Source organism: Saimiri boliviensis, chromosome 6 (assembly GCF_048565385.1).
Source record: "Saimiri boliviensis isolate mSaiBol1 chromosome 6, mSaiBol1.pri, whole genome shotgun sequence".
Lineage (NCBI taxonomy): Eukaryota > Metazoa > Chordata > Mammalia > Primates > Cebidae > Saimiri > Saimiri boliviensis.
In genome coordinates, this window is record NC_133454.1 from 123589288 (window position 1) to 123616189 (window position 26902).

General features: G+C 53.9%; 2 protein-coding genes across 5 annotated transcripts; one reads left to right on the forward strand and one right to left on the reverse strand.

The window, feature by feature from the left end:
* Positions 1-63: 63 nt before the first annotated feature.
* On the forward strand, positions 64-23893 carry FERMT3 (FERM domain containing kindlin 3). 3 transcript variants are annotated; one of them, XM_003937640.4, is made up of 15 exons: positions 64-2492; positions 3007-3180; positions 6123-6356; positions 6565-6684; positions 6785-6953; positions 7154-7256; positions 19871-19978; positions 20186-20320; positions 20402-20451; positions 20553-20677; positions 20852-20958; positions 21074-21307; positions 21651-21775; positions 23052-23193; positions 23319-23893. In XM_003937640.4, exons 2-15 carry the CDS (start codon positions 3021-3023, stop codon positions 23496-23498), a joined length of 1992 nt encoding a protein of 663 aa, XP_003937689.1. In that variant the 5' UTR covers positions 64-2492; positions 3007-3020; the 3' UTR covers positions 23499-23893. The 3 variants fall into 3 exon arrangements, with proteins under 3 accessions (XP_003937689.1, XP_039326406.1, XP_074257732.1); XM_039470472.2 differs by having other exon boundaries at positions 3010-3180; XM_074401631.1 differs by lacking the exon at positions 21074-21307.
* On the reverse strand, positions 23819-26872 carry TRPT1 (tRNA phosphotransferase 1). Of its 2 annotated transcripts, none has more exons than XM_039470473.2 (8): positions 26709-26872; positions 26431-26514; positions 26146-26227; positions 24781-24950; positions 24522-24696; positions 24291-24347; positions 24107-24217; positions 23819-23976 (listed from the first exon to the last, which is right to left on the reverse strand). In XM_039470473.2, exons 1-8 carry the CDS (start codon positions 26742-26744, stop codon positions 23885-23887), a joined length of 807 nt encoding a protein of 268 aa, XP_039326407.1. In that variant the 5' UTR covers positions 26745-26872; the 3' UTR covers positions 23819-23884. The 2 variants fall into 2 exon arrangements, with proteins under 2 accessions (XP_039326407.1, XP_010346535.1); XM_010348233.3 differs by having other exon boundaries at positions 26697-26871.
* Positions 26873-26902: the final 30 nt, after the last annotated feature.

Below are 26902 nucleotides of genomic sequence, written 5' to 3' on the forward strand. Positions count from 1 at the left end.
TTTTAACCAAAAGTTGGTCCTGCAGGGGCTGCTCCTGGAACCTGAGCTTGTTCTCTCTGAGGTGGGCCTAGGAGGAGTCTGGTGCTTGGCAGAGCTCCCTGGCTTTGCTGAGAGGGTTGCCAGGTGGCGCTGTTGCTCAGCAGCTGGAAGGGAATCTGGAGGCTTCCCCACCCCAAGTGGTACCAATACCAATGAGATGTTCAGATAAGCCAAACTCTAGTGCTGTGGATTCACGTTACAATCTCAGAGAAACTGGCTGGATCCAGAGTGGGTCCAACCCGGGAATCAGGGTTCTTTTTTTTTTTTTTTTCCGAGACATAGCCTTACTCTGTTGCCCTGGCTGGAGTGCAGTGGCAAGATGTCTGCTCACTGCAACCTCCGCCTCCCATGTTCAGGTGATTCTCTGGCCTCAGCCTCCTGAGTAGCTGCGACTATAGGCACATGCCACCAAGCCCGGCTAATTTTTTTTTATTTTTAGTGGAGACGGGGTTTCACTGTATTAGCTAGGATGGTCTCGATCTTCAGACCTCGTGATCTACCTGCCTTAGCCTCCTAAAGTGCTGGGACTACGGGTGTGAGCCACCTTGCATGGCCAGAATCAGGGTTCTAATGTGAGATGCTGAGACTTCTGGGGAGAGGCAGCTCTGCCGTCAGCTGCTGTTAGATGTAGGAGTTAGGTCATGGATTTATTTTTTGGTTTTGTTATTTGAGATTGAGTTTCAGGCTGGAGTGCAGTGGCACTATCTTGGCTCACTGCAACCTCCACTCCTGGATTCAAGCGATTCTCCTGCCTCAGCCTCCCTAGTGGCTGGGATTACAGGTGCCCGTTACCACACCCCCCTAATTATTTTAGTAAGGCAGTGTTTCGTCATATTGACCAGGCTAGTCTCAAACTCCTGACCTCAAGCGATCCACCTCCCTCAACCTCTCAAATCCTCATGCTGGGATTATAGGCATGAGCCACCGTGCCTTGTTGGGTGATGGTTTTAAAGAACACACAGCTTGGTGGGTCACCTGAGGTCAGGAGTTCAAGACCAGTCTGACCAACATGGAGAAACCCCATCTCTACTAAAAATACAAAATTAGTCAGGCGTGGTGGCACATGCCTGTAATGCCAGCTACTCGGGAGGCTGAGGCAGGAGAATCACTTGAAGCTGGGAGGCAGAGGTTGTTATGGTGAGCCGAAATCGCACCATTGCATTCCAGCCTGGACAACAGAGTGAAACTGTCTCAAAAAAAAAAGAATGTATGGCTCTCACCTGAGAACTTAGGGTGCTAAGTTTTAATTAGACTTTTCCATGGTTGCAACAAACTGCGTTTTCTAAGGCTCTCTTCCTGGACTGTGGGCAGGCTTCTCGGGGCAGGAGTGAAACTTCCTCATTTGCTCCAAGAGTGCTGCTTTCTGGGCTAGGAAGGCGCTGAGACTAGCGGCTGGCTGGACTTCCTGCTGCTAGTTTCGTCACCTGACTTTTCCCCTGGGAATCCCCGGCAGGCCTCCTTCCCCATCTGGGTGGCCCCAGTCAGGCAGTCCCCACTCCTCAACAGGACCCTGCTGCCCCCAGGCCTGCCCACCCTCTGCTCCAACCCCCAGTGTATTCCCTGGAAAAGCCGTCATCCTGTGCAGAGCTGGTGGCAGACATAACCTTGGTCTACTGGAGCCCACGTCCTAGGGCAGGTGATGGGCAGGAGGGTGATAGACCACTAGAGACCCCTGAGGTGACACCTAAGCACAGATGTGATGGGAGTGAGCCTCTGGGTACTGGGGGAGGCACATCCAGGAGGAGCACAGTGGAGGTGTCGCATTTGGAGCTGGGGGCCCTGAGGGCCCAGGAGGTTGTGGATGGTCAGGGCCAAGTTCCGGTTCACTCAGTCACCTGGCAGGTCGGAGTTCATGAGTCTGGAAGTAGCCCAATGTGGAGCTAGGAAAAACTGCAAAATGGACTTGTTTCCCTCTGGTGGGGGGTGGGGGGCCTTGAGGGATCCTTGGTTGACAGGGACAGCCAGGCTAGAGCCGATTAGACTTGGGAGTCCCAAATAATCTGGGTCCACTCTGCCAGCTCCTGGGCTCTCCCTCTGGTGGCCCAGTGACGTTTTAAAGCCTGAGGTCCCCACTTCATGATAGGTTGGGGATGGGAGACACTTTACAAAAGGCAGACCTAGCCCTGAATGCAAACGGTGGTGGCGGGGCTTGCTGAGTTTCACTGAGCTTCCCTCCAGTGAGGCAGGGGACGTTTTCATGGTTTTGAGTCGTTAAGCTCCGCTCTTCTATGCTCTCTGGGGACAAAGGTGGGGGCCCCTGGAGCCCTCTGCGGGCTGGCAGCGTGCTTCCTGCACCCAGCGCCAGCCCGCCCTGGGGAGGGGCTGAGCCCGCCCTGCTGATAAAGCAGAGAGACAAGGGCTTCCCTGAAGGAAGCTCCAAAGAGAAAGGACGGCAGGGAGCCCACGGCCCCAGGGGAGTACCCGAGACCTGCCCGCAGCCCTTGCCAGGAAAGGTAAGCTCGGCCTCGCTGGGACCCCAGGCCTTTCTCTTCCTCAACCTCCGGCAGCCTCTGCCCAGCCTGCCTCACCGCGCGGCAGCCTGAACTTTCCACCTCACCAGGGAGGCTTTGGCTGGTTTGTCATGTTGGCATCTGAGCTGTGGGCCAGGATTGAAACTACTTCCTGGCTTGGGTACAAAGTCATGACCAGAGTGGGCAGCTGCCCTTGTGGGTCTGGGGTGAGCTGTGGGCTGGGGAAGCCACCCCTGGGCCGTGCCCAATTCTGGCATCAAGCAGGGTGGTCGTGAGTGAGTCCCTTCTTACCCAGCCTGTCTTCCCACCTATAGGATGGGAGTGGGTTGGACTCCATGGTCTGAGGGCCCTTTCAGCTCAAGCACCAGGGCTGATGAGAGGATGTGAGGATACCACTGCATGCTGGCCTGGGGCTCGCTCCCCACTCCTTCCCGGGTGTATGCAGGGCACCACAGAGCTCCTCTGCCCACCTTGCCTCCTTTCCCGCTCTCTGCAGCAGCCGCCGAAGCCATGGCGGGGATGAAGACTGCCTCCGGGGACTACATTGACTCCTCCTGGGAGCTGCAGGTGTTTGTGGGAGAGGAGGACGCGGAGGCTGAGTCGGTCACCCTGCGGGTCACCGGGGAGTCGCACATCGGTGGGGTGCTCCTGAAGATCGTGGAGAAGATTAGTGAGTGTCCACTGCTCTCCTTTGGCCCCTGGCACCATGGGTGGCCACCACGGGCGTCTCCAGGCACTTCCGGGCCATCCCTGCTGTGTAGCTCTTGATAATGGTGTCACAGTGACTCAGGCATTAGCTTAATCATCTGGTTCCAAAAAAGACATTTCCCCAACTTCCTCTCCCTCCCACCCTATTCCCTCCCTCCCTTCTGCTCCAGCTGGTCTGCTAAGGATCAGACCCAGCCCTGATCCCCCATTCAGCCACCTCTAGGGGCAGAAGGGGTAGTCTTGCCAGGGATGAGGGTGAAGCCACATTGCTCAGCTCTGAGGGGGTCTAGGTGGCCTAGGGGCCTGCCTCCACACTTCCTCCCCCTGGCGGAAGCTCTCAGCAGTCTGGTGAGGGGCCCAGCCTGGGTGCGGAGGCCCTGCCCCCACAGGAAGTTACGGCAGAGCAGCCTGTGGTATCAGCAGAGGGCCACAGGGCCAGTGACTCGGGGGCTCCTCATCTTCCTTCCCTGCCGGGGGTTGGGGCTGCCCCTTCCTGGGAGGGCAGCAGGAAGACCCTGATAGAGCAGAAGCCAGGTCCACCATAGTGCGTGCCAAGAGCCTGGGCCTGGGCTGCCGGCTGCAGGGTGTGATGAGGGGGAGGCTTCCTCAGACCCCGCCAGGCCACCACGTGCAGCTCAGGAGGTCAGTCTGACTATGGAGAGGACAGGGCCCAGGACGGCCCAGCCACAAGGCTGAGGCCTGGGGCGGTTGTGAGAGCAGAAGTGGAGAACAGAGAAGGTGGTGAAGATCTGGGCGGTCCTGGGGCATGGCACAAGGGTAATGAGGAGGCCTTTACCTGGAGTCAGACAGACCCTACTGATCTACCCACTGCTGGCACCCAGGCTGAGTTCCTTTAGCTCCGCGTCCCCTGTGGTGGGGATACTGTCACTCCTAAGTGCATCAGCTCTGTCTACTGATGCTCAGCCTGGCCTCCCGGAGCACCAGTGGGTGAGACCGACCCTTGGACACTGCGTGCCGGGCTGCCGCACAGAGGGAGCTATCATGGGGGCCTGGAGCCCGAAAAGGGGGCTACCCCAAGCCCAGGATGGGGATACCCCCAGGAGAAGTCGTGTGGTGGCCTCATCAGGGAGGCCGGGGTAGGGTGCTGGGACTCGGAGTGCTGTGAATTAGGGCTCTCAGCTGGTGAGGACGCCTGAACCGTGACCAGAAATGAGACTGGATGGTGCCTGGCCAGCTCTGCACAGCCCTGAAGGCCTCCGGGAGGGGTCTAGACTTTCTTCTGGAGGGGAAGGTGGCCACTGAACGGTTCTCAGCAGGAGGCCTTCCTGCTAAGGCCAGCAGCGGGGCGGAGGGCTGGAGGCTGCGGAGCCCTGAGGAGGCTGTGGTCCTGGTCAGAGACCCCAGGGCCTCCTAAGGCTGGGCAAGGAGGGCGGAGAGGAGGGTGGATTTTGGAGGTGGGATTGACACTGGTCACATGTGGCAGCTAGGAAAGGGAGGTGCCCGGGCCTCTGGCGAGGCCCTGAGAGGTGGCATGGGGAGCTGGTGAGGAGGGTTCCTCTTTGCAGAGTCTGAGCTGGGCACCAAAAGCCGGCACCGGGAGTCATGGCGCTTACAGTCCCAGTGTCAGGCACTTGGCCAGGGGAATAGATGTTTCTGAAGAGAAGAAGCCAGTGGGACATGCCCCTCAGCCGACGGCACGTGGGTTTCTGGCTGGGGTCCCAGGGCAGGGTCTGAACCAGGGGCCACATATGGGGCTGGCAGCAGAAAATGGCAACTGAAGCCACAGAATAGGGTGACTCAGTCAGGGGGCATGGCCGAGACAGGAGCAGAGGGTCCAGCCCGAACCTGGGGAAAGGACAAGGTAAGGGGCAGGTCAGGAGAGGGGCCAGAGAGGACAGAAAGCAAGGAGCTAAGTGAAGGGGAAGCAGCGGCACACGGCCAGGGCCCAGCCAGGGTGCCCAGGAGGGAGAGCCAGTCCTGGGAGGGGAGGCGTGGGAGAATGGGCACTTCTCTTGGCTTGGCAGCAGTGACGATGCCTGGAGTGTGTGTGGGGAGCATGGGGGATGGAGTTGGGGGCATTGAGGCGGGTGGCATGCAGCAGGAATCAGAAACTTGCTGGAGGACCAGGGAGGAGCTCAGGAAGCAGGGCTTTGCAAACTCTTGAGGACTGTGCCCAGAACAGCTTCTGGGCAGCCTTTTTTGAGTGCGCCCTCCCGCTGGGTCCTGCTCCTGGAAGGAGGAGGTGGCTTCCATTACTGTGTGCCCAGTTCCTAGCTAGCTGACAAGGGACATGCGCACATCTGTAACTCAGTGCTCACTCGTGGATAGTCATGTGTGTGCACGAGTTTACCACAAACTCTGCACCCATTATATGGCAGGTACTGTTCCATGTCCCAGTTTAAGATGGTTATTATATCTGACGAACAGGGAAACTGAGGCCCAGAGAGGTTAGTGGCTTGTCCAAGGTCATACAATAGTACCTATAAATATTGAGTGCCCACTGCCCCAGGCCAGGCACAGATCCAGGCCCTGAGGACACACAGCAGCCAGGCAGATGTAGTCTCTGCCTCCGGGAGCTCCCCAGAGTGCAAGACAGAAGCCATTAAACTGTGGATTATGGAGGGGCAGAGGACGCGCCATGTGGAGGGAGCCCAGTGGGCTGGACTGCAAGAGATGGGGTGCTAAGATTGGGGTTCCCAGATTCTGGGTTGGAGAGTTCCCCTGGGAAGAGAAGCCAAGCTTAGAAGGCCAATCAGGGCAGCCTTCAGAGAGCGCTGCTGCCGTTACCATGGGGTAGACCCCGGGCCCACGCAGGCTGTCCCACTCTTGGCTTAGGTGGGCCAGGGCCATGGTCACACCAGGCCTCTGCATCCTGGGGTTGTGCTGGGTGTTGGGAGCAGCAGGGAGGAAGGCTGGACCCAGATGCACCCCCGTGCCTCACAGATCGAAAGCAGGACTGGTCAGACCATGCCATTTGGTGGGAACAGAAGAGACAGTGGCTGCTGCAGACCCACTGGACGCTGGACAAGTATGGGATCCTGGCAGATGCCCGCCTCTTCTTCGGGCCCCAGCACCGGCCTGTCATCCTTCGGCTGCCCAACCGCCGCGCGCTGCGCCTCCGCGCCAGCTTCTCCCAGCCCCTCTTCCAGGCCGTGGCTGCCATCTGTCGCCTCCTCAGTGAGTTGCCTGGCTGGTCCCCTCCGCCCCCAAGGGTGATGCAGAGAGGCAGATCCCCCACGTTTCCAGGCCCAGCTCTTGTCGCACTGTCCTTGCTGTCTGGGTTGTCACCCTGCCTGGAGGGCTGTGACCCATCCCAAGTGCCCCTGGGTGAGGCGAGGAGGCCACAGCAGGACCTTGTCCCTACTGAGGCCCCAGCTCCCCTCAGGCATCCGGCACCCCGAGGAGCTGTCCCTGCTTCGGGCTCCCGAGAAGAAAGAGAAGAAGAAGAAAGAGAAGGAGCCGGAGGAAGAGGTCTATGATTTGAGCAAGGTCGTCCTTGCTGGGGGTGAGTGCAGGTGGGGGTGGGCCTGCGGGCAGGGGTGAGGCCAGCCCGTGAATCCCAGCCCTGGGGTACAGGCCTGGTTGACCCCCAACCTGCACTCCAGGCGTGGCGCCTGCACTGTTCAGGGGGATGCCAGCTCACTTCTCAGACAGTGCCCAGACTGAGGCCTGCTACCACATGCTGAGCCGGCCCCAGCCGCCACCTGACCCCCTTTTGCTCCAGCGCCTGCCGCGGCCCAGCTCCCTGTCCGACAAGACCCAGCTCCACAGCAGGTGTGCCCAGGAGCCACACCCCCTGTGTCGGGGGCCCCCCCACCCAGGATCCACCCCTGCCCTGCGTCCGTGCTCACTCCAAATCTGCGCTTGGTTTCCTGGCCTTTCCTCTGTGTGTGCTTGTTCTCCCAGCCCAGCCCCACTCCCACCCCTGGGCCGTACCTGGCGCAGCTCTGACTGCTGCCTCTGCCGCGTCCCAGGTGGCTGGATTCGTCCCGGTGTCTCATGCAGCAGGGCGTCAAGGCGGGGGACGTGCTCTGGCTGCGCTTCAAGTACTACAGCTTCTTCGACTTGGATCCCAAGGTGGGCCGGGGCAGGGAGAAAGTGGGCCTCAGGTCCATGAAACACGGAGACCTAGGGCCCGGGATCCGGAGTCTGGGATGTTAGTGACTTGTAGTGGCTTGTCCGTCTATGTCCATCTACACATTTGTGTACTGACCCCAGAAACACGCACTGAGACTTATCTACTCACCTCAGCATCGGCCCCGGTGCTGGACGCTGGGCAGATGCTGAGGCAGGTGAAGACCAGTCAGTCTCAGTGCCTGTTTCCCGGGGAGCTGTGGGGAGGAAGCTGAGACCCACAGATCCTCGCAGACAGTGGGGGATGCCCCTGGGAGGTCTGGGGCTAATGTGGGAGAGGCCAGGCCTGGGAGCTCTGGGAAGACTTCCTGGAGGGGGCAGCATTTGGGACTGCAGGACCTAGGGTGCGTGAGGAAGGAAGCTTTGCAGGGCAGCCCCGGTGTGCCCTGTTGCCTCTTCTTCCCTTCCTCCATTGGCAACCAACATGCTCCATGCAATGTGCTTCACGTGCATCTGAGAAACTGCCCAAGAGCTCACAGGCTGCTCTCTCTACCTGTTGACCCTGCTTCTCTGCCTTGCTTTTCCGCAATACATCGTGGTTGTCTGAACACTTGCTCCGCAGAATCCCACTTCCTGCTTCCAAGCTTTCTCTGGGTGCTGCTCGACTCCCTCGCACTCCTTGGCCACGGCTATTCTGTATCTTTTGTCACCATCCACACGTGAGAGCGCACCTGCTGAGGTGGCCACACCTCCAGGCTGTCTGTCCCCTGGCCCTGTCCCACCCACTTCTTACTTGACCACTTGTGACATAGTCACCACCCTGACCACTCCTCCGGAATATCTTCCTCGCGAAGCCTCGGGTCCACTTTCGTGGGGGGTGGCCTCTCCCAGGCCGCTCTGGCGGGCTCCATGGCTCTGCCTCCTCCTCTCCGTGGTCTCTTGGTGTCAGCGAGCCCCAGGCTCCACCCCAGCCTCTGCTCTCTCCCTCCTTCTCTCAGTCATCTCCAGTCTCATGGATTTCAACACCGTTTCCACACTCTGTCTCCCAGCTGATGATCTCCAGCTCAGATGGCTCTCCCCTAAGCTTTATTTATTTATATATTTATTTACTTTTATTTTTGAGACAGAGTCTTGCTCTATCGCCCAGACTAGAGTGCAGTAGCGTGATCCCAGCTCACTGCAGCCTGGACCTCCCAGGCTCAAGTGATCCTCCAGCTTCGTCTCCCTGAGTAGCTAGGACTGTAAGCGTGCACTATACCTGGCTAATTTTTTTTTTTTTTTTTTTTTTTTTTGAGAAGGAGTTTCGCTCTTGTTACCCAGGCTGGAGTGCAATGGCGCGATCTCGGCTCACCGCAACCTCCGTCTCCTGGGTTCAGGCAATTCTCCTGCCTCAGCCTCCTGAGTAGCTGGGATTATAGGCATGGGCCACCATGCCCAGCTAACTTTTTATATTTTTAGTAGAGAAGGGGTTTCACCATGTTGACCATGTCGATCTCTTGACCTCGTGATCCACCCGCCTCGGCCTCCCAAAGTGCTGGGATTACAGGCTTGAGCCACCGCGCCCTGCCTAATTTTTTTTTTAATCTCCAACATTTATTTGAAGTTCAGGGATACATGTGCAGATTATGCACGTGTGATACACGGGTAACTGTGTGCTATGGTGGTTTGCTGCACAGATCAACCCATCACCTAGGTATTAAGTACAGCATCCATTAGCTATTCTTCCTGATGCTATCCCTCCCACACCACTGGTCCCCTTAATTATTGTATTTTTTGTAGAGATGGGGTTTGACTATGTTGCCCAGGCTAGTCTCCAGCTCCTGGGCTCCAGTGATCTTCCGATTCTGATCTCTCAAATATAGATTTTTAGCTGTGTCTTTTTATTCTAGTGTTTCCTTCTCTATGACATATTTTCACTTCTTGGTTTTGCTGTTTCACACGTTATCTATTGACTTTGTAAGAAAGTTGAAGGTTTCGCTGTCTTACATTTTCTTCCTGCCCACACGATACACACATTTCCTTGCATCTTTCTAAGTGAGTAGTGTTTATAGTCTTTGGTTAGAACAATGTGATATGGCTGTAAATAGTAACACATATAAATAGTGTTCCTAGTGAAGCCACAGAGTAACTATGATTATTTTTCCTTTTTTGCTCAAACGTTTTGAAGTTCATAATTACATAATTGCCTTTTTTTTTTTTTTTTTTTTTTTTGATGAAGTTTTGCTCTTGTTGCCCAGGCTGGAGTGCAATGGCTCAATCTCGGCTCACTGGAAACTCTGCCTCTCAGGTTTAAGTGATTCTCCTGCCTCAGCCTCCCAAGTAGCTGGGATTACAGACATGTGCCTGGCTATTTTTTTGAATGTAGTAGAGACGAGGTTTCACGAGGTTGGTCAGGCTGGTCTTGAACCCCTGACCTCAGGTGATCCACCCTCCTCAGCCTCCCAAAGTGTTGGGATTACAGGTGTGAGCCACGATACCCAGGCATAATTCATATGTATTTTTTACTTATTTTTCTATTCATTGTTTGCCCACAATTGCAAGAAAGACTTAGGCTATCTGGACACTGTTTGCCACTGGAGGGGCTCCATAGTGATCAGGCAGGATGCTCCTTCACCAAGTTCAAATGATCCTTCAACACTATACCCAACCGTAACAATTCCTTTCAAATGGTCAATCACATTAGGATATTAATCTGTATATATTCTTTCTCAGAATCATGATTTCTTGTACTCCAGAGCCACTGCTTGAATGTTGTTCTTGGACTTTCCTTCACTGTTTTCCTGGGAATTCCTACACTGGACCTCATTTCCTGGCCCGCTGTATTCCCCTTTCTTGACTAACTTCCTTCTTTGATGGAACTCATACATCAATAACTTCCTCTCAAAGGGTGCATGAGACATAATATTCTGAAATCCTGTGTCTCTGAAAAGGTCACTGTTCACACATGATAGTTTGGCTGGGTATAGAATTCTAAGTTGACGTTTTTCTGCAAAAGTCTGAAGCCATCTTTCCACTGTCTTCTAGTTTTCAGTGTTGTTGTTGTCTGGTGCCATCTGTATTTTTAATCCTTCATATCTGACCCTTTTATTTTTTCTTGGATGGGGAGTGAAGACACCGGAAGCTTTTAGAATCTTTTTTTTTTTTTTTTTTAATCCCCTGGTGTTCCAAAAATCTCTGAACATATGTCATGGGTATGGATCTTTCTTTATTCGTTGACCTGTATTCTTGCTGGGCTTTTTCAAATCTGAAACCAGACTTGGGTCATTCAAGTCTGGAAAAATGCCCTATGCACTCTCTTTAATAGTTTCTGGCCTGGCATGGTGGCTCAAGACTGTAATCCCAGCACTTTGGGAGGGTGAAGTGGGGGGTTCAACTGAGCCCAGGAGTTTGAGAACAGCCTAGACAACATGGCAAAAGCCCGCATCTACAAAAAAATTTTTTTCAAGACAGAGTCTTGTCATCCAGGCTGGAGTGCAGTGGTGCGATCTTGGCTCACTGCAACCTCCGTCTCTTGGGTTCAAGAAAATCTGTGCCTCAGCCTCCTGAGTAGGTGGGATTACAGGTGCCCACCACCACACCCAGCTAATTTTTGTATTTTTAATAAAGACAGGTTTCACCATGTTGCCCAGGCTGGTCTCGAACTCTTGAGCTCAGGCAATCCACCCGCCTCAGCCTCCCAAAGTGCTAGGATTACAGGCATGAGCCACTGCGCCTGGCTCGGTTCTTTTTCTTTCTGTGTTCTACTCTCTGGAGACTTCTTCAACTTATCCTCTAAAATATCTATTGAATTTTTATTTTCTGTAACTATATATTTAAGTTCCAAGAGTTATTGTTTTTGGAGTGTTCCTTTATAGGGCATTTTTTTGTTGCTGTTATTTTTGGAACAGCATTTTACTCTTGTTGCTCAAGCTGGAGTGCAATGGCATGATCTCGGCAACCTCCACCTCCCAAGTTCAAGCGAGTCTCCTGCCTCAGCCTCCCACAAAGCTGGAATGACAGGTGCCCACCACCACCATGCCCCACTAATATATATATATATATATATATATATATATATATATATTTGTATTTTGAGTAGAGATGGGGTTTCACCATGTTGGCCAGGCTGATTTCAAACCCCTGACCTTAGGTGATCCACCCCACTCAGCCTCCCAAAGTGCTGGGATTACAGGCTTGAGCCACCATGCCTGGCCATAGGGCTTTCTTTTCAAGTGTAACATATCTTTAGAAAAATGCACAAATATAATTAAAATATCAAGCAACAGAACTTTACTGGGCCCCAGAAGCCCCCTACACTCCTTCCAGGCGATAGTTCCCACAGGAGGTAACCATTAACTTTGCTTCCAACACCTTAGATGAGTTCTGTCTGTGAAATTTACATAACGGAGTCACACAGTTTATACTCTTTGCACCTGGCTCTTTGAGCTTTACATTTGTATGATTCATCCATGTTGCATACAGTCATCTTAAATTCTTTTTCATTGTTGTGTAATATTTTATTATGTCAATATATCACAATTAATTTATCCATTCTACTGGTTTTTTAAAAATTTCTTTGTTTATTTTGTTTTGTTTTTGAGATGGAGTCTTCCTCTGCCACCCAGGCTGGAGTACAGTGGTGTGATCTCATCTCACTGCAACCTCTGCCTCCTGGGTCAAGCAATTCTGCTTCAGCCTCCTGAGTAGCTGGGATTACAGACACAAGCCACAATGTCTGGCTAATTTTTTTGTATTTTTAGTAGAGACAGTTTTTCACCATGTTGTCCGGGCTGGTCTTGAACTCCTGAACTCAACTGATCTGTCTGCCTCGACCTCCCAAAGTTTTGGGATTACGGGCATGAGCCACCGCACCGAGCTCCATTCTACTGTTGATGTACTTTGCACAATTTCCAGATTGGGGCTGTTATGAATAGAGATGCCATGAACATTCCAGTCTATGTATTTTGGTGAACATGTTTATACCCTGTGGTATAGGGCATGCATGAGTTTAACTGTGATAGATACCATTACACAGCTTTTCAAAGTGATTGCACTAGACCAGGTGTGGAGGCTCATGCCTGTAAGCCCAGTGCTTCGAGAGGCTGAGGTGGGCAGATCACTTGAGGCCAGGGGTTTGAGACCAGTAGTCAACACAGTGAAACCCCGTCTCTACTAAAAATAGAAAACAGCTTGGCGTGGTGGTGCATGCCTGTAATCCCATCTACTTGGGGCTGAGGTGTGAGAATCGCTTGAACCTGGGACCTGGAGGCTGCAGTGAGGTGAGATCCCAAGATCGAGCCACTGTACTCCAGCCTGGCGACAGAATGAGAAAAAGAAAGAAAGAAAAAACCAAAGCCTGGTGTGGTAGCTCACGCCTGTAATCCCAGCACTTTGGGAGGCTCAGGTGGGTGGATCACGAGGTCAGGAGTTCGAGACCAGCCTGGCCAATATGGTGAAACCCCGTCTCTACTAAAAATAGAAAAAATTACCCAGGCGTGGTAGTGCATGCCTGTAGTCCCAGCTACTCAGGAGGCTAAGACAGGAGAATGAATCACTTGAACCCAGGAGGCAGAGGTTGCAGTGAGCCAAGATCATGCCACTGTACTCCAGCCTGGGTGACAGAGCAAGACTCTGTCTCAAAAAAACAAAAACAACAAGTGATTGCACCAGTTTACACTCCCACCAGCAATGCATGAGCGTTTCAGTTCCACAGCTCACCAGCGTTTGGTATTTTCTATTTTTCCATTGTGGTCATTCAGATAGGTGTGTAATCGTATCTCATAATTTTGTTTAAACAGTTTCATTGAGGTAGATCTTATATACCATAAAAATCACCCATTGTAAGCATTCAGCTTGATTATTTTTAATACACATGTATGCTTGTGCGACCATCACCACCATCCAGTTTTAGAACATTTCCACTGCCCCAGACAACCACTGATGACACGATGCCCATTTGCAGTCGCTTCTCCTCCCACACTCACCCCCGACCACCACCGCTCTCCATGTGGCTTTTATTTACATTTCCCTGATGACTATTAAAGTTGAGTCCCTTTTCATATAGCTGTTAGCCACCTGGGTATCCTGCTTTGTGAGGTTTCCGTTCAAATACTTTGACAATTGTCATATCGAGTCGTTTTTCTTGTTCTTATTGACTTGTAGGAGTTCTTTATATATTCTGAATATGAGCACTTTGCCAGATAAATACATTGTGAATATATTTTCCCCCTCTGTGCTTTGCCTTTTAATTCTGTTTTTTTTGTTGTTGTTGTTGTTGTTTTTGATAAAAAGCAGGTCTTAATTTTAATAGAACCAAATTTATATTTTTATCTTTCTTTTTTTATTTTTAGAGATGGGGTCTCGCTCTGTCTCCCAGACTAGAGTGCAGTGGTGCGATCATAGCTCACTGTAACCTTGCACTCCTGGGCCCAAGCAATCTTCCTGCCTTAGCTTCCTGAGTAGCTGGGACTACAGGCATGTGCCACCAAGCCTGGCTAATTAAAACAAAAAGATTTTTTTTGGGGACGGAGTCTCACTCTGTTGCCCAGGCTGGAGTGCAATGGTGTGATATTGGCTCACTGCAACCTCTATTTCGTGAGTTCAAGTGATTTCCTGCCTCAGCATCCTGAGTAGCTGGGATTACAGGTGCGCACCACCGTGCCCGCCAGATGTTTTGTATTTTTAGTTAAGACAGGGTTTCACCATGTTCCTCAGGCTGGTCTTGAACTCCCAACCTCATGATCCGCCTGCCTTGGCCTCCCAGAGTGCTGGGATTACAGGCATGAGCCACCGTGCCTGGCCTAATTTAAAAATTTTTTAGAGATGGAGTCTTGCTACATTGCCCAGATTGGTCTCAAACTCCTGGTCTCAGGTTATCCTCCTGCTTTGGCTTCCTGAGTACTTGGGATTTTTTTTCATGTGTATGATTAACACATTTTGTGTCCTGTTTAAGAAATCTTTCGGCCAGGTGCGTGGCCCACGCCTGTAATCCCAGCACTTTGGGAGGCCAAAGCGGGTAGATCACAAGGTCAGGAGTTCAAGACCAGCCTGGCCAAGATGGTGAAACCCTGTCTCTACTAAAAACACAAAATCTAGCCGGGTGTGGTGGCAGGTGCCTGTAGTCTCAGCTATTTGGAAGGCTGAGGCAGGAGAATTGTTTGAACCTGGGAGGCAGAGGTTGCAGTGAGCTGAGATCACACCATTGCTCTCCAGCCTGGGCAACAAAAGTAAGATTCCATCTCAGAAGAAAAAAGAAAAAGAAAAAAGAAAAGAAATCTTTCTTGGCTTCTTGGCCTGGCGGCAGTGGCTCATGCCTATAATCCCAGCACTTTGGGAGGCCGAGGTGGGCTGATCTACCTGAGGTCAGGAGTTTGAGACCAGCCTGACCAACATGGTGAAACATCGTCTCTACTAACAACAAAAAATTAGCCAGGCGTGGTGGTGATGCCTGTAATCCCAGCTACTTGGGAGGCTGAGGCATGAGAATTGCTTGAATCTGGGAGGTGGAGGTTGCAGTGAGCTGAGATTGTACCATTGCACTCCAGCCTGGGCGACAAGAGTGAAAACTCCATCTTGGAAAAAAAAGAAAGAAATCTTTCCGAGCAGGTGTAGTGGCTCATGCTTGTAATCCCAACACTTTGGGAGGCCAAGGCAGGAAGATTGCTTGAAGCCAGGAGTTCAAGACCAGCCTAGGCAACACAGAGAGACCCCTTCTCTAATTAAAAAAACAAAAAACATCAAGGAATCTTTCCTACTTCAGGAGATGTAGCCCTGTGTTTTCTCTAAAGGCTTTATTGTTTTTTGGTTTTTTGAAACAAGAGTTTCACTCCTATTGCTCAGGCTAGAGTGCAGTGATGTGATCTCGACTCACCTCACCCTCCACCGCCTGGGTTCAGGCTATTGTCCTGTCACAGCCTCCGGAGTAGCATTACGGGCATACACCACCACACCCAGCTAATTTTGTAGTTTTAGTAGAGATGGAGTTTCTCCATGTTGATCAGGCTGGTCTCAACCTCCCGACTTCAGGTGATCCACCCACCTTGGCCTCCCAAAATGTTGGGATTACAAGTGTGAGCCACTGCACCCCGCCTATTGTTTTAACTTTCATATTTAGATCAGCAATTCATCTGGAATTGGTATTTGTGTGTGGTATCAGGTAGGAATCCAAATACTCTTTTTTTTTGTTTGTTTTTTTAACACATCGATACCCAGTTGCCCCAGTGCTGTCTATTGAAGAAGCAGCTGTCCCTGGGAAGTATGGCATCACCTTTGTCCTGGGTCCTGTGAACATACATGTATGGGTCTCTGACTGGGTCTTCAGTTCCTCTGCACTGATTTGTTTCTCTTTGCCATTGCGACACATTATTAGTTACTATCACTTTATAGTTACATTCCTTTATTTTGTTTTTTATTATTTTTATTATTTTTACTTTTTTTGAGATGGAGTTTTGCTCTTGTTACCCAGGCTGGAAGGCTGGAGTGCAATGGCACGATCTCGGCTCACCGCAACCTCCGCCTCCTGGGTTCAGGCAATTCTCCTGCCTCAGCCTCCTGAGTAGCTGGGATTACAGGCACGCGCCACCACGCCCAGCTAATTTTTTTGGATTTTTTAGTAGAGACAGGGTTTCACCATGTTGACCAGGATGGTCTCGATCTCTTGACCTCATGATCCGCCCGCCTCAGCCTCCCAAAGTGCTGGGATTACAGGCTTGAGCCACCGCGCCCGGCTATTTTTATTTATTTATTTATTTATTTATTTATTTATTTATTTATTGAGACAGAGTCTCGTTCTGTGGCCTGGGCTGGAGTGCAATGGCACAATCTCAACTCACTGCAACCTTTGCCTCCTGGGTTCAAGAGATTCTCCTGTTTCACCCTCCCACGTAGCTGGGACAACAGGAACCCGCCACCACAGCCAGCTAATTTTTGTATTTTTAGTAGAGATGAGACCTGAAGTGATCTTCCTGCCTTGGTCTCCCAAAGTGCTGGGATTACAGGCGTGAGCCACTGAGCCCAGCTACATTCCTTTGACAAAGAACATTCTGGGGCCGGGCACAGTGGCTCACGCCTATAATCCCGGCACTTTGGGAGCCCAAGCCTGGCGGATCACAAGGTCAGGAGTTTGACACTAGCCTGGTCAACATGGTGAAACCCCATCTCTACTAAAAATACAAAACTTAGCCAGGGTGGTAACACATGCCTGTAATCCTAGCTACTCAGGAGGCTGAGGCAGGAGAATTGCTTGAACCTGGGAGGTGGAGGTTGCAGTGAGCCGAGATCATCTCACTGCACCCCAGCGTGGGCAACAGAGCAAGACTGTCTCAGGAAAAAAAATTCTGATTTTGTTTTATGAGTGTAGTGCTTTATCTCTGTAAGAATTTTTTTTTTTTTTTAAGACGGGAGTTTTGCTCTTGTTGCCCAGGTGGGAGTGCAATGGTGCGACCTGGGCTCACTGCAACCTCCACCCCCAGGTTCAAGCAATACTCCTGCATCAGCCTCCCGAGTAGCTGGGATTACAGGAGTGTGCCACCACGCCAGGCTAATTTTTTTTTTTTTTTTTTTAACATGGGGCTCTTTCACCCAGGCTGGAGTGAAGTTATGCCATCTCAGCTCACTGCAACCTCTGCCTCTTGGGTTCAAGCCATTCTCCTGCCTCAGCCTCCCGAGTAGCTAGGATCACAGGCATGTACCACCACGCCTGGCTAATTTTTGTATTTTTAGTAGAGAGGGTTTCACCATGTTGGCCAGGCTGGTTTCCAATTCCTGACCTCAGGTGATCCACCCGCCTCAGCCTCCTAAAGTGCTAGGATTATAAGAGCCACCATGCCCAGCCTAATTTTTGTATTTTTAGTAGAGACAGGATTTCACCATGTTGGCCAGGCTGGTCTCAAACTCCTGACTTTGCAACTGCCCATCTCGGCCTCCCATGGGCATGAGCCACTGCACCTGGTCTCTATAAGGATCTTGATTTAAGTTTGAAGTTTTCTGCGCCCTGCCTGGCCTTCATTTCCTCCAAGCTGTTTTATTCTTGTTGTCTTGGTCTCTGTGGTTCACTCTTGCAACCCTTCTTAAATGTGGGTAGTGCCGGGCGCGGTGGCACGTGCCTGTAGTCCCAGCTACTCGGGAGGCTGAGGTAGGAGGATCGCTTGAATCCAGGAGTTCTGGGCTGTAGTGCGCTATGCTGATCGGGTGTCTGCACTAAGTTCAGCGTCAGTATGGTGACCTCCCGGGAGCGGGGGACCACCAGGTTGCCTAAGGAGGGGTGAACCGGCCCAGGTCGGAAACGGAGCAGGTCAAAACTCCCGTGCTGATCAGTAGTGGGATATACATAGTGAGACCCTGTCTCTTTAAACAAACAAAAAAAAAGATGTGGGTAGTCCATGCCTGTCCATTCATACTTAGAAGTGAAGCTCTAAGAAAACAATTGGAGACGCTGTGTGTGTGAGTGGGGCTTGGTGTCTTTGGTTTCTTTCCCTGGAGGTGATGGGGCTGGGCTACCAGTCTTTGTCGGATATTTCTCTGGTTGGCTCAACCTCTCAGTGGCAACCCCGCTGATCTTTCAACTGGAGACAGAGGCTCCCTGCCAATGTCTTGAGGTGACACGTGGGAAAGGGTGGTGTCTCACTCTTCAGAATGCCAGCTTTCTTTATCTATTTTCAACATAGTGCACCTTCACCCCGTCCAGTTGTGCCTAGGGTATCAAATGCACGGGTGTCTCTGGCCCAGTGTCTCCAGAGAGTGGGTCCCCGGCTTCTGCCAGGTGCCGGCTTGCTGTTGCTTGGCTGCAGGGAGCTGGGGAGGGACTTGCTTTTTTCACGTATGTTCTCCAGTCCTCTCTTCAGCTCACCCTTGCCTCTCATCCAGAGGATCCGCTTTGGAGCCGGCCAGGGGTCCGCCATGCAAACTGGATGCCTCTGTTCAGCTCTCCATTCTTATCTTTTCTTTTTTCTTGTTGTTTTTTGTTTTTTGAGATGTAGTTTCGCTCTTGTTGCCCAGGCTGGAGTGCAATGGCGCAATCTCGGCTCACCGCAATCTTCACCTCCTGGGTTCAAGCACTTCTCTTGCCTCAGCCTCCCAAGTAGCTGGGACTCCAGGCACACGCCATCATGCCCAGTTAATGTTTGCATTTTTAGTAGAGACGGGGTTTTACCGTGTTGACCAGGATGGTCTCAATCTCTTGACCTCATGATCCGCCTGCCTCAGCCTCCCAAAGTGCTAGGACTACAGGTGTGAGCCACCGCGCCTGGCCTTTTTTTTTTTTTTGAGACAGAGTCTCACTCTGTTACCCAGGCTGGAGTGCAGTGGCACAATCTCAGCTCACTGCAACCTCTACCTCCCAGGTTCAAGCAATTCTTCTGCCCCAGTCTCCTGAGTAGCTGGGATTACAGGCATGCATCACCATGCCCGGCTAATTTTTGTATTTTTAGTAGAGACGGGGTTTCACCACATTGGCCAGGCTGGTCTCAAACTGCTGGGTAATGCACCCACCTTGGCCTCCCAAAGTGCTGGGATTACAGGCATGAGCCACCGCACCCAGCCGATCTCCGTTCTTTTTGCTGCTTGCTTTCCATCTATTTTTCAAGTCTCATTGGTGGATTTACCAGACATTTACTAGGCAATAGAGAGGAAAGGCATGAGGCCCCAGCTCCTCTGCACATCCCAGTTCCCAGCTGTAGTTTGCTTTCCATCTTCCAGATTGTTTTCTTCTTCTTTCTTTTGGAGACAAGTTCTCACTCTATCCCCCAAGCTGGGGTGCAGTGATGCAATCACAGCTCACTGCAGCCTCCACCTCCCCGGCTCAGGTGATTCTCCCACCTCAGCCTCCCTAGTATCTGGGACTACAGGCGTGCGCCACCTCACGTGGCTGATTTTTTGTATTATGTATAGAGATGGGGTTTCACCACGTTGCCCAGGCTAGTCTGAAACTCCTGGGCTCCTATCCGCCTGCCTTGATCCTCCAAAGTGCTGGGATTACAGATGAAAGCCACCGTGCCTGGCCTCTCCTTTCTCCTTTTGGGTTTATCTTCCTATGTCTTTGCTATCAATTTTGGCTGGGTTTCAGCAGGAGTGTTGGTCTTCTGTGGGTAATTGGGATCCCCCTTGGAGCCTCTGCCCTCCCTGTCCCTTTTCTCTGGAATCCTCTTCCTTCACTTTTCACTTTAGTGACCCATTGTTATGCTTCCTGTCTCTACTCAGCTTGTTGCCTCCTCAGGGAAGCCTTCCCTGACTGCTTCACCATGTTCCATTCTCTCATCTCCTTTGAACTTGGGGTGCCCTAGACTGAAGGCTGGTGTGAACTCCCCTGTGGAACCCGTTTCTTTGATAGTGTTTATTGCAGCCTTGAATTACTAGACATTGATTGGTTTACGTGGTCTCCCCTGCACCCAGGGCAGCATGCTGGCACACAGTAAATGTCTGCACAGCCGAGCAAAGGTTTAGAGGGGAAATGGGTGCAGGCCTGGGCGGCAGGGGCTGACTGTAAGGGAGGGGTGGGGATCTGCGGCTCATGTCTGGCCACTGAACGAACCTGCCTCAGCAAGGAGGGCAGGGCAGAGGGCCAAAGGCTGGCAGGGGCTGGGTGCTGGGCGTCCAGGGCAGCTGGCATCTGACCAGCCCAGCCTCCCCTCCTGCTGCTCCAGACAGACCCTGTGCGGCTGACACAGCTGTATGAGCAGGCCCGGTGGGACCTGCTGCTGGAAGAGATTGACTGCACGGAGGAGGAGATGATGGTGTTTGCCGCCCTGCAGGTACCAGGCGGGCCTGGGGGCGTGGGAATGGCTGAGAGGTGGGCTAGTCCCAGGGCAGGAAGGGCCTTCCAGAGTGAGGGCTACCTCCAGCCAAGCCTGGCCTGGGGGTACTGCTACAGACCTGGCTGCTGGACTCAGCCCTCCCTGGGGGCACTGCTTCGGGACCCGGCTGCCAGACTGAGCCCTCCCTGGCTTCATGCCACCTAGTACCACATCAACAAGCTGTCCCAGAGCGGGGAGGTTGGGGAGCCGGCTGGCACAGACCCAGGGCTGGACGACCTGGATGCGGCCCTGAGCAACCTGGAGGTGAAGCTGGAGGGGTCGGCGCCCACAGACGTGCTGGTGAGGAGGGGCTCAGGGTGGGGATTGGTCAGGGACGTGTGTGAGGCCCCGGGTGCCCCTCTGACTCTGTTCCTCCTATAGGACAGCCTCACCACCATCCCAGAGCTCAAGGACCATCTCCGAATCTTTCGGTGAGTTGGGGGCCAGAGTAGGTAGCCCTGCTGGAGGGCCCAGTCTGTCTATGGAGGAGGGGGCCAGGTGGTCTTTCACAAACCTCCTGCATCCCACAAAGGCCCCGGAAGCTGACCCTGAAGGGCTACCGCCAGCACTGGGTGGTGTTCAAGGAGACCACACTGTCCTACTACAAGAACCAGGACGAGGCCCCGGGTGACCCCATCCAGCAGCTCAACCTCAAAGGTGAGTGTACCGGGGCAGGGCTGGGTGTGGTCCTCACCTGTCGGCTGGTTTCCTCCTGGAGACTGGGGAAGATGCCCTCTGTCCTGAGGTTATGGTGTGGAGCCGGCATGCACTCCAGGACCTCAAGTGGCACTGCCCCTCCCGACCTCCTAGGCCACCCCTCTCTCCCTCCAGGCTGTGAGGTGGTCCCTGATGTTAATGTCTCTGGCCAGAAGTTCTGCATTAAACTCCTAGTGCCCTCCCCTGAGGGCATGAGCGAGATCTACCTTCGGTGCCAGGATGTGAGTGAGGACGGGGCAGGGGCTGGGGCAGGGGTAGGGGCTGAGGGGCTTCAAGGATGGGGCAGGGCAGGGTCAGGGCTTGGCTAGCGCTGTCCCCCTCACCCCTCCCACCCAGGAGCAGCAGTACGCCCATTGGATGGCCGGCTGCCGCCTGGCCTCCAAGGGCCGAACCATGGCCGACAGTAGCTATGCCAGCGAGGTGCAGGCCATCCTGGCCTTCCTCAGCCTGCAGCGCACGGGCGTTGGGGGCCTGGGCAACCACCCCCAGGGCCCTGATGCCTCTACCGAGGGCCTCAACCCCTACGGCCTGGTGGCCCCCCGTTTCCAGCGAAAGTTTAAGGCCAAGCAGGTACCAGAGGGAGTCAGGGTGGGAATGAGCACAGTGTTTACCCAGACACCCCTGAGCCCTAGGTCTCCACAAAGTCTTCCTTGAGAAAGCCATGTGCTCACTGGGCTTCTCCCACTGCGTCCCTGAGGCTGCGTGGCTGGTCCCCACCCTCTGGGAGGAGTCACAGTCCAGGTGGCCCTGTTCACCTCATGCCTGGCACAGTGCAAATCTGCACCTTGGCGGCCCCACCTGGGCACTGCCATTCCCAGGCTCACAGGCTGTCACCCTGACAGGGAGGTGGGGGCTCGGTGACTTTGGGAGAGGGAAATAGTGTCTTCAGCCCGTCACCAGTATGGTCCCGCAGCTCACCCCACGGATCCTGGAAGCCCACCAGAATGTGGCCCAGCTGTCACTGGCAGAGGCCCAGCTTCGCTTCATCCAGGCCTGGCAGTCCTTGCCCGACTTCGGCATCTCCTATGTCATGGTCAGGTATGGTCCCTGACTCAGCCCCTGCTGAGCACCGCCTCTGCCCTCAGCTGCCACCTGGCTGCTGTGTGCACACCTCCCGAGTGGGGTCTGGATAGGCACCCTGAAGACTCCCTTCCCTTGTTTGTAGGCAAGACTTAGTGAGGGCCCATGTGTGCCCCTCATGCTGCCCCTCCACAACAAACATGAGACAAAACTCATGCTGGGTGCAGGGCTCACGCCTGTAATCTCAGCACTTTGGGAGGCTGAGGCAGGAGGATCACTTGAGCCCAGGAGTTTGACACCAGCCTGGACAACGTAGAAAGACCCCTGTCTCTACAAAAAATTGTAAAAAATTAGGTGGGCGTGATGGTGGGCACCTGTAGTCCCAGCTACTTGGGAGGCTGAGGTGGGAGGACCTCTTGAGCCTGGGAGGTGGAAGTGGCAGTGAGCCGTGATTACACCACTGCACTCACGCAAGGGTGACAAAGCAAGACTCTGTCTCAGAAATAGGCCAGGCACAGTGGCACACATCTGTAATCCCAGCACTTTGGGAGGTTGAGGCAGATGGATCACCTGAGGTCAGGAGTTTGAGACCAGCCTGGCCAACGTGGCGAAACTCTTGTCTCTACTAAAATTACAAAAATTAGCTCGAGATACTATGGCATATGCCTGTGGTCCCAGCTACTCGGGAGGCTGAGGCAGAATTGCTTGAACCTGGGAGGTAGAGGTTGCAGTGAGCAGAGATCACACCACGGCACTGAAGCCTGGGGGAACAGCGAGACTCCATCTCAAAACAAAACAAAACAAAACAAAAAAACCTTAAAATTAAATGAAGAGCTCAGGCCAGGAGAGCAGAACCAGTTCTTGTCCCAGCTCTGCTGTGGATGGTTCACTGTCTGGGCCTGGGTTCGCCGGTCCGCAGGAGGGCTAGGGGTGGATGCCGTTATGGGGAGCGAGCCCTTTTGATTAGTTGTTTCCCAAGACTGCAGAGAAGAGAGCGAGACAGCAGCTCTCTTGATGAAGATACCAAAAACCAAAAAGTTACCATTTAAAGGCATGGCGTGTTTGCTGCATGCTGCTAAATACTATTGCGGGATTCTATCAATTCCCCTCCATTTTCCAGATGAGGAACTGGGGGCCCAGGGAACCCGAATGGCTTGCTCAGGGTCACACAGCTGGTGAGCTGCAGCATGGGAAAGGGCTCGCTCTCCAGCATGGCAGCACCTTGTCTGGGCAGATGGGGCCATGCCGGGATGTGGGGGGTCCCTTGCTCACACTGTCTCCCGCTGGGGGCCAGGTTCAAGGGCAGCAGGAAAGACGAGATCCTGGGCATCGCCAACAACCGACTGATCCGAATCGACTTGGCTGTGGGCGACGTGGTCAAGACCTGGCGCTTCAGCAACATGCGCCAGTGGAACGTCAACTGGGACATCCGGCAGGTAGGCCCAGACTGAGGGCAGGGATGGCGGGCCGGTGCCAGGCCGGAGCCGGATCCAGCCAGGGCGGGGCAGGGGTGCTCCCTTAGCCCACCCCCCATTCGCCCCTCTGACTGTCCCCTCTTCAGGTGGCCATCGAGTTTGATGAGCACATCAACGTGGCCTTCAGCTGTGTGTCTGCCAGCTGCCGGATTGTGCACGAGTACATCGGGGGCTACATTTTCCTGTCGACTCGGGAGCGGGCCCGCGGGGAGGAGCTGGATGAAGACCTCTTCCTGCAGCTCACAGGAGGCCACGAGGCCTTCTAAGGGCCATGGGACTGCCCCTGCCCTGCTCACCACCTGTCACGGCCACTCCCAAGCCCACACCCACTGGGACTCACTGCTCCACACCTGCTCCAGGCAGGCACCCAGCTGGGCATGTTCACCTGCTGTCACTGGCTTTGTGCAGGCCATCGACCTGGCTGGGCCAGACACCGCCATCACCCAGGCTAGGGATGGGGGTGGAGGTCCCCGAGCTCATGCAGTGCCCCCTTTCCTTGTCCGAGTGGCTGACGCTGATACCCCTGACCTATCTGCAGTCCCCCAGCACACAAGGAAGACCAGATGTAGCTAGGGGATGATGAAGCCTGGTTTTGAACTGGAGTTTCTTTCTCGTTACTTTTTAAAATTTCTTCTTTGTATAAATTAATATTTTATTGTTGGATCCTCTTCCTTCCTCTGGAGATGTGCTTGGGGCCACTCTGACACTCTGTCTCTTCATCACCAGCCAAGGAAAGGGGCTTTCCTGATAGAGACAAGTTGGTTAGAGAAAGGGAGATCTAAGTCAGCCTGGGGTTGGAGGCTAGGAGAGAGGGGAGGGCAGAAGGGCATAGGCTTCAGGCACAAATAATAGGGGCTGGGGTGGTGGCTCTCACGAGTAGGGCGTAGCTGGAGGGCCTCCTTGAAGTACTTGGGAAGCAGGAGGCCATCAGTATTCCCTGGAGTCAGAATCACTCCATTGGCGGAGCGGAAGAAGGGCATTCCATCTGCCAACAGAGCCAGAGATGTGACTCATGCTCTCTGGAAGGCCAGGGCAGCCCCTGCTTTGTCCAGACTCACCTGCCAGGGCCAGGGGTCCATCGATGAACACAGCTATTTCACAGTGTGGCCGCATGCCTGCAGAGACAGCGGGAGCTGAGGCCTGGGCAGACTGGGGTCCTGGGCTGGGGGATGTGGGGGTGCTGCCCCATGTTGGGCATGGGGTGGCCTCAGAGGAAGGTTGTAACCTTTGGAGGGGACCTGGGAGTACAGAGTGGGTGGGAGTAGCTAGGTGGAGGGGAGGTCACTGACCACTGATGACACCAGGGTCTCCAGGCAGTCCTGGGGCCAGGTGGATATGCGTCCTTCCCCGGCAGGACAGGCCCTTAAGCAGGATGGATGGCCAGTGCTTCCAGAATGTACCATGGACTAGCACCGGGGGCAGGGCCTGTGGTGTCTCCAGGGGCATCAGCTCCAACTCAGGTACCTGGTTGAATGGGCAGCAGTGAGACCACCTTGGCAGGCAGGGGTCCCTCCCGTCTGGCTGTCCCGCTTGTCCCCTCACCCTGACCTGCAGGGAGTGGCCCTGGTTGGCCCGGATGAGAGGGCCAGTGCTGGGATCCCCTGGCTGCAGGGCAAACCGCTGCTTCCCACTGGTGTCCACCACGCGCTGCACATCTTCAGCAGAGAAGCGGCGGAACTGGGGCAACTGCAGGAGGGCACCCAGGGGCACGAAGCCATCTGCGGGCAGGCAGGGTGCTCAGGAGCCAGCCTTGCTCTGGACTGCACCAGGGTTAACGGGGAGCCACAGGTAACACAAAAAAAGTCTGAACTTGGGAATCAAATGGGCATCCTCTGTGGGACCTTTGGAGTCTCCCCTTTCTGCTGGGCGCGGTCGCTCACGCCTGTAGTCCCAGTACTTTGGGAGGCCAAGGCAGGTGGATCATGAGGTCAAGAGTTTGAGACCAGGCCGGGCGCGGTGGCTAAAGCTTGTAATCCCAGCACTTTGGGAGGCCGAGGCAGGTGGATCACGAGGTCAAGAGATCGAGACCATCCTGGTCAACATGGTAAAATCCCGTCTCTACTAAAAATACAAAAAATTAGCTGGGCATGGTGGCACGTGCCTGTAATCCCAGCTACTCAGGAGGCTGAGGCAGGAGAATTGCCTGAACCCAGGAGGTGGAGGTTGTAGTGAGCCGAGATCGCGCCATTGCACTCCAGCCTGGGTAACAAGAGCGAAACTCCGTCTCAAAAAAAAAAAAAAAAAAAGAGTTTGAGACCAAAACAAACAAAAAAACAGAAAAAAATAAAAATAAAAAAGATTTTTAAAAAAGTCAAGACCAGCCTGGCCAACACGGAGAAACCCCATCTCTACCAAAAATACAAAAATTAGCTGGGCGTGATGGCATGCACCTGCAGTCCCAGCTGCTCGGGAGGCCGAGGCAGGAGAATCGCTTGAACCTGAGAGGTGGAGGTCGCAGTGAGCCAAGATCACGCCACTGCACTCCAGCCTGGACCACAGAGTGAGTCTCCGTCTCAAAAAAAAAAAAAAAAAAAAAAAAAAAAAAGTCTCCCCTTTCTCGGCCCGTTTTTTCAACTTACACAGAAAGAGGATCTGCCTCACGGAGGGGCAGGGAGGTGAGTGCACACTCTCAACACCAGGTGCCCCATACCCTCCAGGGCACGCCTTCGAGGTAAGTGCTGATCTGGCTGCTTAGCTGGAGAGGGCATCGCCAGGCCTGGCCCAGATAAGAGCTCTCCTCGGTCTGCTGTGGGCATGACAGGGTCTCTAGGCCTTGCTCTCCTCTGTGCATGGGGAAGAAGTGCCCTCTGTGCCTTCCTCAGGGAGCAGTGGAGGCAGCCGTGGGGGAGAGGTCACAGACGGGCTCTTGTTTCTCTCTAGGCTCAAGCCCCAGCCTCCAAAGCCCCTACTTACCGGCTCCCATAGGAAGCCCCAGCTTCAAGGCCCCATGGCGCAGGGCGTAGGACAGGGCCTTGGACAGCTGCACGTCTCGGTCCTGAAAGAACCCAGGGGTGGTCCCTGGTCTCCACGGTGACCCTGCCCTGCTGCCCACCCTGAACCCTCAATGACCACTGCAGAGAGAGCCCGGAGGGAGGGGACTGCCAGTGGTCTCCAGGAAGAGTAGAACCCTTCAGCCCCGCCCCCAGCAACTCCCAGGGAGCCTGGACTTGTGGGAGGGGGTGGGGAGGAGGCGCGCACCTGTTCCCGGGGTCTGAGGGCCCTTCTACCCCTGGGCCCTGCTGCTTCCTGCCTTCCTCCTCCAGCGGAGTTCATGGCTAAGACCTGTGGGGCAGTGATGAGGGGGCACTGCTTTAAGGCCCCTCCCAAGTCCCCACCCCTCCCAGAAAATCACAAAAGTCTCAGGAAGTGAGCTCTGGGTGGGGGTATACGGCTCATTCAATTCACGCCCCCCACCACGTCCCAGGTGTAGAGAGGGAAATTACGGCCCAGAAAGCCAGACTTGCCCAAGGTCACACCATCAGCCAGGAGCGCAGGGAGGCCGAGCCCCGCATTCCAGCTCGCGGGTGCGTCCCACAGGGTGGTCTGGGAGGCGGGACCGACGTGCAGACTGACGGGGCGGAAGTGTCTGGGCAGCGGAGACTAACCACCAGGCTCCGCGACCGCGGCGGGGCGGGCGGCCGACCCGCCAATGAAAAGCCGCGGGGGAAGT

What these genes read in the sequence shown, in the direction of transcription:
- FERMT3 (XM_003937640.4), top strand. Translation starts at nt 3,021, where the DNA reads ATGGCGGGGATGAAGACTGCCTCCGGGGACTACATTGACTCCTCCTGG. An exon ending in TGGTGTTTGCCGCCCTGCAG is followed by an intron (nt 19,979 to 20,185) that starts GTACCAGGCGGG and finishes CATGCCACCTAG; the next exon opens with TACCACATCAACAAGCTGTC. An exon ending in ATCTCCTATGTCATGGTCAG is followed by an intron (nt 21,776 to 23,051) that starts GTATGGTCCCTG and finishes GCTGGGGGCCAG; the next exon opens with GTTCAAGGGCAGCAGGAAAG.
- TRPT1 (XM_039470473.2), bottom strand. Translation starts at nt 26,744, where the DNA reads ATGCGGGGCTCGGCCTCCCTGCGCTCCTGGCTGATG. An exon ending in AGACCCTGGTGTCATCAGTG is followed by an intron (nt 24,348 to 24,521) that starts GTCAGTGACCTC and finishes CTGTCTCTGCAG; the next exon opens with GCATGCGGCCACACTGTGAA. An exon ending in CCTCCAGCTACGCCCTACTC is followed by an intron (nt 23,977 to 24,106) that starts GTGAGAGCCACC and finishes TGTCTCTATCAG; the next exon opens with GAAAGCCCCTTTCCTTGGCT.